The following is a 12786-nucleotide window of genomic DNA, read 5'->3' as shown; positions in this document are numbered from 1 at the left end:
GCAGCAGATTTTTCTACAACAAAAACCAGAGCATTGGCAGCAAAAAAAAGCGATGTAAAGTGACTTAGTGATTCATTTCAATGAACTTCATACACTGCGTGCAGAATTATTAGGCAAGTTGTATTTTAGAGGATTATTTTTATTACTGATCAACAACTATGTTGTCAATCAACCCAAAAGACTCATAAATATCAAAGCTTAATATTTTTGGAAGTTGGAGTGTTTTTTTTTTTTTTTAGATTTGGCTATCTTAGGAGGATATCTGTTTGTGCAGGTAACTATTACTGTGCAGAATTATTAGGCAACTTAATAAAAACCAAATATATTCCCATCTCACTTGTTTATTTTCACCAGGTAAACCAATATAACTGCACAAAATTTTGGAATAAACATTTCTGACATGCAAAAACAAAACCCCCAAAATTAGTGACCAATATAGCCACCTTTCTTTATGATGACACTCAGCAGCCTCCATCCATAGATTCTGCCAGTTGCTTGATCTGTTTACGATGAACATTGCGTGCAGCAGCCACCACAGCCTCCCAGACACTGTTCCGAGAGGTGGACTGTTTTCCCTCCCTGTAGATCTCACATTTTATGAGGGACCACAGGTTCTCTATGGGGTTCAGATCAGGTGAACAAGGGGGCCATGTCATTATTTTTTCTTCTTTGAGACCTTTACTGGACAGCCACGCTGTGGAGTAGTTGGAGGCATGTGATGGAGCATTGTCCTGTGTGAAAATCATGTTTTTCTTGAACGATACCGACTTCTTCCTGTACCACTGCTTGAAGAAGTTGTCTTCCAGAAATTGGCACTAGGTCTGGGAGTTGAGCTTCACTTCATCCTCAACCCGAAAAGGTCCCACAAGTTCATCTTTGATGATACCAGCCCATACCAGTACCCCACCTCCACCTTGCTGGCGTCTGAGTCGGAGTGGAGCTCTCTGCCCTTTACTGATCCAGCCTCTGGCTCATCCATCTGGCCCATCAAGAGTCACTCTCATTTCATCAGTCCATAAAACCTTTGAAAAGTCAGTCTTAAGATATTTCTTGGCCCAGTCTTGACGTTTTATCTTATGTTTCTTGTTCAAAGGTGGTCGTTTTTCAGCCTTCCTTACCTTGGCCATGTCCCTGAGTATCGCACACCTTGTGCTTTTTGTTACTCCAGTAACGCTGCAGCTCTGAAATATGGCAAAACTGGTGGCAAATGGCATCTTGGCAGCTTCACGCTTGATTTTCCTCAATTCATTGGCAGTTATTTTGCGCCTTTTTTGCCCAACACGCTTCTTGCGACCCTGTTGGCTATTTGCCATGAAACGCTTGATTGTCCGGTGATCACGCTTCAAAAGTTTGGCAATTGCAAGACTGCTGCATCTCTCACAATTTTGGACTTTTCAGAGCCCGTCAAATCTCTCTTCTGACCCATTTTGCCAAAGGAAAGGAAGTTGCCTAATAATTAAGCACACCTTATATAGGGTTCTGATGTCATTAGACAACACCCCTCCTCATTACAGAGATGCACATCACCAGATTTACTTAATTGGTAGTTGGCTCTCAAGTCTGAACAGCTTGGAGTAGGACAACATGTATAAAAAGTATCATGTGATCCAAAAAACAACTTGCCTAATAATTCTGCACATAGTGTAGTTTAGAAAAACAAAATGAGCCCACTTTAAATAGGACCAGGTTTATATTCTCTCTTTGTACGCGCTTCCATTTTTCTTTAAATTACCTTTCTCTCTCTTTCAGATTGGTTTCACCACGGATCCTCGTATGGCACGCTCCTCCCCGTACCCTACAGACGTGGCTAGGGTTGTCAACGCCCCAATCTTCCATGTCAACGCCGATGACCCCGAAGCTGTGCAGTACGTGTGCAATGTGGCCGCAGAATGGAGGAGCACCTTCCACAAAGATGTGGTCGTAGACCTGGTAGGTGGCCTCTTCTTCACACCCAGATTTCATGATATCATAGATACAGGACATGTAACTATATCCAGGTTGTGCAGACGTGGAGGCCTTGGTCTGCAGGATCAGCTGACACATATCAGGTTACTAATGTCATTATTACTCTGTTAATGATTGTGTATTTTTTCTTTCTCAGTGATGTGAGTCTTGTATTTCTCACTGGATCACGTGTCCTTTAACTTTTCTGTTCTTGATTAAGGAACAATGCATTTCTAGGAAACTTGAAGGCGTTTTCACATTCTCTGATCGTCACTGCTCGCCCTGTCCAGCTGCATTTAGTCTTGGGATATCGCCCAGAATGCAGTCCTAATATTCAGTGTCCCACATCACTGCATAACTAGTCACAGTCTATGTTTAGAACTCTAGAAAGACTTGCTCACAACCACTTAGAAGATCTGTTAAGTCAGTAGTTGTCGCTGAATGTTGTATAATGGTTGGAGCTCCTGTTTACTCTGTCGCCTCATTGGGGGACACAGGACCATGGGTGTTATGCTGCTGTCCACTAGGAGGCGACACTATGCATAATCTGAAAAAGATTAACTGTGGCTCCTCCTGTGCAGTATACACCCCTGGACGGCATCAGCCTTCTCCAGTTTTTGCTTAGTGTCGCAAAGGAGGCACACCTAAAGATTTTTACTCCGTTTCCCGTTTTTTTCGACGGGATTACAGATGAAGAAAAGAGGGTCTCCTGTGAGACCCCCGGCATGGCTCCTTCCTCGGCCCCCTATTATGGGGTGCCCAGTTGAAGTAGAGATGGCTATTCCCCATGCTGCTCCTTCCCCAACCCCTCGGGTGTTGGTTCGAAGTCGAGACCCCCCTCCTTCCCCGATTCCTTTTGGTTTCTGGGTTGAGGTCGAGGCGAGGATAAAGGCCCCTGAAGGTACAGCAGCACCCTCCCTATCCCCCTCTGGGGGTATTAGGTTGAGACACCTCAGGTAGGGCCTGTACAGGCAGCATCCTACAGCTCCCAGCAATGGGACAGCATACTGCGCCTGCATCCAGGGACCCCAGCCCAGCTGCGGGCTCCTGTTGGGGCCGGGGGGAGTGCAGGCAGGCATGGCACATACAGACACAGGGCTCTCAGCATCCCTGTCTCTGCGGCAGCACCAGCTCTCTACTGCCTCAGGGGGACCCCTCACCGGGCTCCCCCTTCCGCTATAGCCCCACCGCCATCCTGCCTTCAAATCCTGAGGGGTCCTGTTCAGATCCGACCCCCTCCCGGACTTTCGCGCCGGCCTGGAGCCCTTCTGGGCCTCAGGCATCTAATTTAGGCCCCGGCTCCGGCCTAGCTGAAGCAGCAGCTTCCTCTCCGCCCCCCGGCCCGCCCCCCGGATGACAAATATGACACTCTACAGTGTCATACAAGGGGCGGATCGAGACAGAAAGAGCGGGGTTTTTTATAGCCTTGCCGCCTTTTCCCAGCTCTCCGCCCCCTTCTCCTCCTCTCTCCTCTGTCTCTGCAGCCATTTTGCAGTCTGCAGGACCAGGACCAGGCAGCCAGTCTCCGGGGGGCACAAGACTGTGGATCTTCGGCGCTGGACCTCGGGGCACACTGGTGGGGTAAGATCACAGCTGGGTTATTTTTACTCAGCTGTGAATCCATATTACCTACAAGACTCACCTGTAGGTTCTCTACCCCTGTAAGGTCCATCTGCTGGCAGCACCTCTGCACTTGGTGCACTATACAGGGCTCAAGGTCCGAACCAGGCAGATCTGCTATTATGCATTCTGCACAGCCTGCGGGACTGCTCTCCCCAGTAGTAGCACGTACCCGCATTGTCAGAACTGTATACAACCTAATGTGTCACTTGGTGTCTAATGCCACGCCGGAATGGGCTATCAGTTCTCGCAATCTATGACGCAGTCTATAGATAACCTAACTTTCACATTGCCTCAGGCTCTGCAGGATCATGCCCCGGCTATGACCGTTACCCAACAAGGGAGAGCTTGACTCAGGAACAAGATGACCCTGGCACATCCACGTCTAGGTCAGGACGCAAGCGGATCCATGGATCAGGTCCATCTGCGTCATCCCATAGCACACGGTCATCCCCCTCTAGGGAGAGACACCGTAGCTCCAGGTCATGTAGACCGTCCCATTCCAGGGACAGACAATGCAGATCTCCGCAATCCTCAGAGAAGGCCTCCTCCCCAGCCCAGCAGGGGACGCCTCAGTGATACACAGGATTCGGAAGGCACGACTCTGACTCGGACAGAGAAACGAAGGAGTCCCTGATCCCAATCCCTCCTAGCAATACAGCGCTAGTTGAGGACATGATATCGTCCATCCATCGGGTGCTGGACATTTCTGATCCGCCACCAGAGGTCCCAGAACATAAGATTTCCTTTGAAGGACCTCTGAAGCCGCCTAAGCTCTTCTCTAACCACCAGAGTTTAAGGCGATCCTTAAAAAAAACAAAAAAAAAACCCAGCTCTACAGCCTGAGGGAAAAAAATCGCTAATCGCAAATATCTGGGGGCGAGGTACCCCTTCCCACAGAAGGACAGATCCACCTGTAGTGGATTAAAAGTCTCCAGGCTAGCAGCACAGACTCTCCTTTCACTGCCAGATAGCTCTACCTGCCGGTCTGCTGCGTCCCTGAGGGTTGAACGCATGGCTCGTTCAATTTTCGAGGCAGCGGGGGCAACCATGGCTCCCGCGTTCGCCTCAGCTTGGGCTGCCAAGGCCAGCCTGACCTGGGCAAAGAATTTACAAGCCTTACAAGCATCCGCTTCTGAACTGCCGGACCAAGCGGTTCAAATTGCAGTTGTAGCAGATTACATGCTCCATGCAGCTCTGGTTTCAGCAAGGGGAGTCGCGGGGATAGCATCAAACGCCATCACGATTCGGCGTATCCTCTGGCTGCGGGAATGGAAAGCGGACGCAGCCTCAAAGGAGTCCCTCACGCACCTCCCCTACCTCAGTGGGAGTCTTTTTTTTTTTCGGAGAACAGTTGGACACTATGATATCCAACGCCACAGGGGGTAAGAGTACTTCTCTTCCCCAACTGAAACCTAAACGCACTTACAAGAAGCGTAACCAAACTCGATTCCGATCCTTTCGGAATTCCTCCGGCTGGTCCGTCTCACGTCCGGTACAAAATCGTAACCGTTCCCCACGTAGGGACAACTCACGATCGACGCAGAGGTCGGACAAGACTTGGCAGTCCAAAGCAGGCCAGTCTAAGCCCAGAGGAGGAAGATTCCAGACTTCTCCTCCTCATGACTCACGGACTCCGGAAAACACCACACCAATAGGCGGCCGATTTTTTGCAAAACCGCCAGCCAAGGCTCGACCCTACCACCAAGCGGTCTCCTCGCTTTGTTAATCAGGAGTCATTGTACCGGTACCCACGACCGACCGCTTCCGAGGGTTCTACTCCAATCTGTCGTAGTTCCCAAGAAAGGAGGCAGCGTACGGAACATACTAGGCCTAAAACAGCTCAATAAATATGTACGGGTCCGTCACTTCCGCATGGAGTCCCTTCGGTTCATCTTGCGTCCATGGAGAAGGAAGAATATCTCGCCTCCATAGACATACGTGCATATACCTATTGCACCTGTCCATTAGAGGTTTTTCTCAGGTTCGCAATAGGCCAGGACCACTACCAATTCGTGGCTCTCCCCTTTGGACTCGCCATGGCTCCCAGAGTCTTCATCAAGGTCATGGCAGCAACCACGGACGTCCTGCATTCCAGAGGCATAGTAGTCGTTCCATACCTGGACGACCTACTCATCAAGGCTCCCACCTTAAAGGAATGCGAGCTCAGCATCTCAATCACAACCGATACTCTCAGTCGCATGGGCTGGTTAATCAACCTACAAAGTCATCACCAACCCGAGTCAGTCCCTGACTTTCCTGGGAATGTTATTCAACACTTCCAAGGGTCTAGTGCTCCTTCCCAAGGATAAGGCACTGGCCCTCCGTCTAGCAGATGAAGAAAGAGGGTCTCCTGTGAGACTCCCGGCATGGCTCCTTCCTCGACCCCCTATTATGGGGTGCCCAGTTGAAGTTGAGATGGCTATTCCCCATGCTGCTCCTTCCCCAGTCCCTCGGGTGCTGGTTCGAAGTCGAGATCCTTCCCCAATTCCTTTTGGTTTCTGGGTTGAGGTCGAGGCGAGGATAAAGGTCCCTGAAGGGGACAATAACACCTTCCCTATCCCCCTCTGGGGGTATTAGGTTGAGACACCTCAGGTAGGGCCTGTACAGGCAGCATCCTACACCTCCAAGCAATGAGCCAGCACACTGCGCCTGCATCCAGGGACCCCAGCCCAGCTGTGGGCTCCTGTTGGGCAAATGGTCCTCAGCGGAAGCGTCCATGCCCATCAACGTCCTGGAGATTCGTGCCATCCTTCTGGCATTGAGGGCTTTCCATCACTTATTGGCAGCCTCTTACATCAGGACACAGTCGGACAAAGCCACGACTGTGGCATATGTGACTCATCAAGGGGGGACCCGCAGTACCCAAGCGATGAGGGAAGTGTCACATATCCTCCGCTGGGCGGAGGACACAGGGTCGGTCCTTTCGGCGGTCCACGTTCGGGTGTGGACAACTGGGAAGCAGACTTCCTCAGCCGACAAGGAATAGACTCGGGAGAGTGGTCTCTCCATTCCGAAATTTTTCACAGATCTGTCTCCGCTGGGGGACCCCAGATGTGGACCTAATGGCATCCCATTTCAATGCCAAGGTCTCCAACTTCATTGCCAGAACACACGATCCGTGGTCGCTCGGAGCAGACGCTCTGGTTCAGGACTGGACTCAGTTCCAGCTTCTGTATATCGTTCCACCTCTCCCCCTGATATCCAGAGGGTGAGGAAGATCAAACAAGAGGGAGTTTCATCCACCCTCATTGCACTGGACTGGCCCAGACACACATGGTACGCCGACATCGTACAACTCACAGCAGACGCCCCCTGGCGTCTCCCCGACCGCCACGATCCTCGATCACAAGGGCCGTTCTACCACCAGAACTCAAGGGCTCTCAACTTGATGGCGTGGCCCTTGAGACCTGGGTTCTACCCAGGCAGGGTTCTCGACAGAGGTCATTGTAACCATGATCAGAGCACGGAAATCAGCCTCTGCCAAGATTTATTACCGTACCTGGAAAGTTTTTCCTTACTTGGTGCGAATATCTTGGCCAGGTTCCACTCCCTTATTCCCTACCCAAAGTTCTTGGTTTTTCTCCAAGCGGGTCTGGAGGCCAGTCTGTCATTAGGATTGCCTAAAAGCCAGGTGTCAGCCCTCTCAGTGCTTTTGCCAAAAGCGCATTGCTACCAGGCCGCAAGTAAGGCCTTTCCTTCAGGGGGTTTCCCGATTGGTTCCCCCCTACAGACGACCACTAGAAACGTGGGACCTCAACCTGGTCCTGACAGCATTGCAGGAACCACCCTTCGAACCCCTTAAGGAGGTCCCGCTCCGCCTTCTTTCCCAGAAGGTGATTTTTTTTTTCCTGGTGGCACTCACCTCGCTACGCAAGGTGTCTGAACCGACAGCACTCTCATGCAGACGGTTTTTTTTTTTCCTGGTTTTTCACCAGGCCAAGGTAGTTCTTCGTACGGTCCCATCCTTCCTTCCGAAGGTTGTGTCAGACTTCCACCTCCATGAGGAAATTTCACTACCATCCCTTTGTCCGGTTCATACAGTGGAGAAGGCTCTGCATACGCTTGACCTTGTCAGGCCTTTTGCGTGTATACGTGTCTAGGACTGCGTCCTTCCGGAGGTCTGATTCTCCTTTCCTCCTTCCGGAAGGCGGCCACAAGGGTAGGCCAGCTTCCAAAAGCTACTCTTGCCAGGTGGATCATATCCACCATACAAGAGGCGTACCGCCTTAAGAATCCTCCTCTTCCAGCCGGTATTACGGCACACTCTACACGGGCGGTAGGGGCCTCCTGGGTCATTCGGCACCAGGCTTCGGCACAACAAGTGTGTAAGGCGGCCACTTGGACTAGCTTACACACATTTACCAAACACTACAGGGTTCATACCCAGTCCTCAGCGAGCCTGGGTAGATGTGTCCTGCAGGCGGCGGTGCCCTAAGTGTACGGGCCTGTCTGCACAATATTCGTCCATTGCTTCCCACCCAGGGACTGCTTTAGGACGTCCCATGGTCCTGTGTCCCCCAATGAGGCGACAGAGTAAAGGAGATTTTTGTGTACTCACCGTAAAATCTCTTTCTCTTAGCCTCTAATTGGGGGACACAGCTCCCACCCTGTTGCCCTTTCTGGGCTGTTGTAACTGTTGAGTTCTCATATTGTTTCTTGAGCTCGTACATAGTTGTCTTCTTACAGGCATAATTATGTTATTCATGTTACGTTCCTCCTACTGCTTTGGCACAAAAACTGGAGAAGGCTGATGCCGTCCAGGGGTGTATACTGCACAGGAGGAGCCACAGTTAATCTTTTTCAGATTATGCATAGTGTCGCCTCCTAGTGGACAGCAGCATAACACCCATGGTCCTGTGTCCCCCAATTAGAGGCTAAGAGAAAGAGATTTTACGGTGAGTACACAAAAATCTCCTTTTCTGAATCTGAAAAATAAATACACAAAATATTATCCAAGGGGTGATATTCACTACATATTGGAAAATCATCAGCACAAATACCCTGATGTATTCATACTCAGGGATGGATGTAACCGGTCTCTGGCTGGGATTCTTCATTGATGATGGGTATAAGTGATAAGGTCGCTCAATGCATCTTCTCTCCAATAGGTGTGTTACCGTCGCAATGGGCACAACGAGATGGATGAGCCCATGTTTACCCAGCCGTTGATGTACAAGCAGATCCGCAAACAAAAGGCAGTGCTACAAAAATATGCAGAGACCCTTGTTTCACAAGGAGTGGTCAATCAGCCTGAGTATGAGGTATGAAGTGCACAAGCACTAACCATGCGTGTTTCACAAACACTAACCAGGCTCGATGCATAAACACTAACCAGGCGCGGTACACAAACACTAAACAGGTGTGGTGCACAAGCACTACCCTGGTGTGGCGCACAAGCACTAACCAGGCGTGGTGCACAAGCACTAACCAGGCGTTGCGCACAAGCACTAACCAGGCGTGGCGCACAAGCACTAACCATAGGCGTGGCGCATAAGCACTAACCATAGGCGTGGCGCACAAGCACTAACCATAGGCGTGGCGCACAAGCACTAACCATAGGCGTGGCGCACAAGCACTAACCATAGGCGTGGCGCACAAGCACTAACCATAGGCGTGGCGCACAAGCACTAACCAGGCGTGGGCACAAGCACTAACCAGGCGTGGGCACAAGCACTAACCAGGCGTGGGCACAAGCACTAACCAGGCGTGGGCACAAGCACTAACCAGGCGTGGGCACAAGCACTAACCAGGCTTGGGCACAAGCACTAACCAGGCGTTGCGCACAAACACTAACCAGGCGTCGTGCACAAGCACCAACCAGGCGCGGCGCACAATCACCAACCAGGCGCGGCGCACAATCACCAACCAGGCGCGGTGCACAATCACCAACCAGGCGTGGTGTGCAAATCATAAACCAGTGTTTTGTAACTCTGACATGAAGCTGTTTTGTGAATGCTTTATAGGAGGAGATAGCGAAATATGACAGAATTTGTGAGGAAGCACTAACCCGCTCCAAAGATGAGAAAATCCTTCATATCAAGCACTGGCTTGACTCCCCATGGCCCGGTATGTGATCCGTTTCTGCTGTATCAATTCTCTTGATGCCTGATCGGGCTTGAAGAGACGGTCACTGCTGAACATTGGTGGGACAGTTGCAGAGATGTCTGGCAAGTAGCATGCACATGTGCTAGCCCAATTGATTGCATAATACCTGCTGGTACCAGACATTGCTCCTGTCTACACCCAACATGCTGTAACATCTATTCACACCGAATGTCAGATTTGGGAGCCCAATCCCATTAAGCAAGGCATTCTGCTTTGTTCTAAATGCTTCCACTTCCCTATAGGTTTCTTCACCCTGGATGGACAGCCCCGCAGTATGTCCTGCCCTTCAACTGGCCTCAGTGAAGATGAATTGAATCACATAGGAAATGTGGCCAGCTCCGTTCCTGTGGAGGACTTTACTATCCATGGAGGTAAAGTTTATTTTCGGGACATCTAACTGCACTTGATCATTGTCTGGGCTTATACACTAATCTTTTGCCTCCCCCAGGCCTAAGCCGCGTATTGAAAGCCCGAGGGGAAATGGTGAAGAGCAGGACTGTTGACTGGGCACTGGCCGAGTATATGGCATTCGGCTCACTCCTAAAGGAAGGAATCCATATTCGTCTGAGTGGGCAAGATGTAGAGAGAGGAACGTTCAGGTATTGTCACAATAGGCCGATGTAGTGATATGAACTGGAGACTTCTTACTATAGGGATAATTAAGAGACACAGATATACACCATATATATACACACACACACACGTCAAAATAAATCCACACTCTGGCTGTAGAATTTATACTAATTATCTTTCAGAAAAGACAAGTGCTTCATGTCCCGATATAATCTCGCTGGTTTTCAATACACTTTGTCCAGCTGTCAGCAAGCTTTCACATTCCCTCATTAAGAAATATTTTCGGCTGAGCTGCGAGCCATGGACGCACCTCTGTCTTCACCTCTTCATCAGACTTGAATCTTCGTCCTCGTCTATCCAAGAGAATCTGTTCGCGTGCTCAATGCTGTCATCAGTCGTGGACGAGCGTCCAGGTCCTTCTTCATGGCTGACACTTGTACCATCTTCCTCAAGCTTCACTATGCATTCATGCACACTTCTTCATGACAAAACACTTTCCCCATACTGTGCTCACAGACTTCACTAAATATCCGCACCGGACGCAGCCTCAGACCCCAACCAACAAGTCACTGCACACTGCTCTCATTTTGTGCCAATCACAAGGGGGACAGCCATTTTATCTCGCACCGCAGTCACATAGGAATTGACATAACATGCTCAAACACAGCAGTGACCGGGGAGACATCGACCTTGTACAGAAAGCACTTGTAAGGCAATGTGGACAACAGAAATTTTAATGCAACCGTAGTGCCGAACATTTTTGATACACCCTCGTGTGTGTGGTTATGTGCGTGCCTATATATAGATTCTATATATCTCAAAAAATTAAAGGGAACACTAGAATACCACATCCTAGATCACTGAAGGAAATACACATTCCGTGAAGAACAATATAACATACAAATGATCAATGTAAATCAAAATGAATATCCCATGGAGGTCTGCATTTGGAATGATACTCAAAATCAAAGAGTGTGCAAAGCAGTCATCAAAGCAAAAGGTGGCTACTTTGAAGAACCTGGAATATAAGACATAATTTCAGTTGTTTCACACGTTTTTGTTAAGTATATAATTCCACATGTGTTAATTCATAGTTTGATGCCTTCAGTGTGAATGTACAATTTTCATAGTCATGAAAATACAGACAAATCTTTAAATGAGAAGGTGTGTCCAAACTTTTGGTCTGTACTGTATATATCTATATATATATATACTAGATGGTAGCTCGATTCTACCGCATCGGGTATTCTAGAATATGTATGTAGTTTATTTATGAAGATTTTAGAATAATACATTGAATACACAGGATTCAGCCGGCCGCGACCAATTAGCGAAGCGTGGTTCAAATCCCGCGCCAATTCGCGACCAGACTGCGCCTGTCGCTGATTGTTCGCGGCCGGCCATGTAGTATATAACAGGCCACGTAGTATATAGCACAGCCACGTAGTATATAGCACAGCCACGTAGTATATAGCACAGCCTCGGTAGTATATAACACAGCCCACGGAGTATATAGCACAGCCACGTAGTATATAACACAGCCCACGGAGTGTGTAACAGCCCACATAGCATATAACAGAGCCACGTAGTTTATAACAGCCCACGTAGCATATAACACAGCTCATGTAGTATATAACAGCCCACGTAGCATATAACACAGCTCATGTAGTATATAACAGCCCACGCACGCAGTATATAACACAGCCCACATAGTGTATAACACAGCCCACGTAGTGTATAACACAGCCCACGTAGTGTATAACACAGGCCACGTAGTGTATAGCACAGGCCACGTAGTGTATAGCACAGCCTAGGTAGTATATTGCACAGCCCACGTAGTACATTGCACAGCCCACGCAGTACATTGCACAGCCCACGCAGTACATTGCACAGCCCACGTAGTATATTGCACAGCCCACACAGTACATTGCACAGCCCACGTAGTATATTGCACAGCCCACCTAGTATATTGCAAGCCCACGTAGTATATTGCACAGCCCACGTATTATATTGTACAGCCAACATAGTATATTGCACAGCCCACGCAGTATAGAGCAATGTGGGCATCATATCCCTGTTAAAAAAAAAAGAATTAAAATAAAAAATAGTTATATACTCACCTTCCGTTGGCCCCGGATCCAGGCGAAGCGGTTACCAACTCCTCGTGCGCTCCTGTCCCAAGAGTGCATTGCGGTCTCGCGAGATCGCTACGTCATCATCTCGCGAGACCGCAATGCATGGAGCGGTCACCGGAGCGTCACGAGGAGTGGGGAAGGCCTGTTCCTGATCCGGGGGCCGACGGACGGTAAGTATATAACGATTTTTTATTATTTTTAACATTAGATCTTTTAACTATTGATGCCGCATAGGCAGCATCAATAGTAAAAAGTTGGTCACACATGGTTAATAGCAGCGGTAACGGAGTGCATTACACCGCGGCATAACGTGGTCCGTTACCACTGCCATTAACCCTGTGTGAGCGCTGACTGGAGGGGATTATGGAGCGGGCACTGACTGCGGGGAGGAAGGAGCGGCCATTTT

General features: G+C 49.3%; 1 protein-coding gene across 3 annotated transcripts in view; it reads left to right on the top strand.

Annotated features, from left to right (window-relative positions):
• OGDH (oxoglutarate dehydrogenase) overlaps positions 1-12786 on the top strand; it is a 72671-nt gene that overhangs the window by 43690 nt on the left and 16195 nt on the right. For all 3 annotated transcript variants that reach the window (XM_077262752.1, XM_077262753.1, XM_077262754.1), the window contains 5 exons: positions 1750-1929; positions 8676-8828; positions 9531-9633; positions 9915-10043; positions 10121-10271. In XM_077262752.1, coding sequence (XP_077118867.1) covers positions 1750-1929; positions 8676-8828; positions 9531-9633; positions 9915-10043; positions 10121-10271 — 716 coding nt within the window. The remainder of the gene's footprint in view (positions 1-1749; positions 1930-8675; positions 8829-9530; positions 9634-9914; positions 10044-10120; positions 10272-12786) is intronic.

The sequence above is a fragment of the Ranitomeya variabilis genome, chromosome 5 (genome assembly GCF_051348905.1).
Source record: "Ranitomeya variabilis isolate aRanVar5 chromosome 5, aRanVar5.hap1, whole genome shotgun sequence".
In the NCBI taxonomy this organism is placed as follows: Eukaryota; Metazoa; Chordata; class Amphibia; order Anura; family Dendrobatidae; genus Ranitomeya; species Ranitomeya variabilis.
This window is presented reverse-complemented; position numbering and strand designations above follow the sequence as displayed.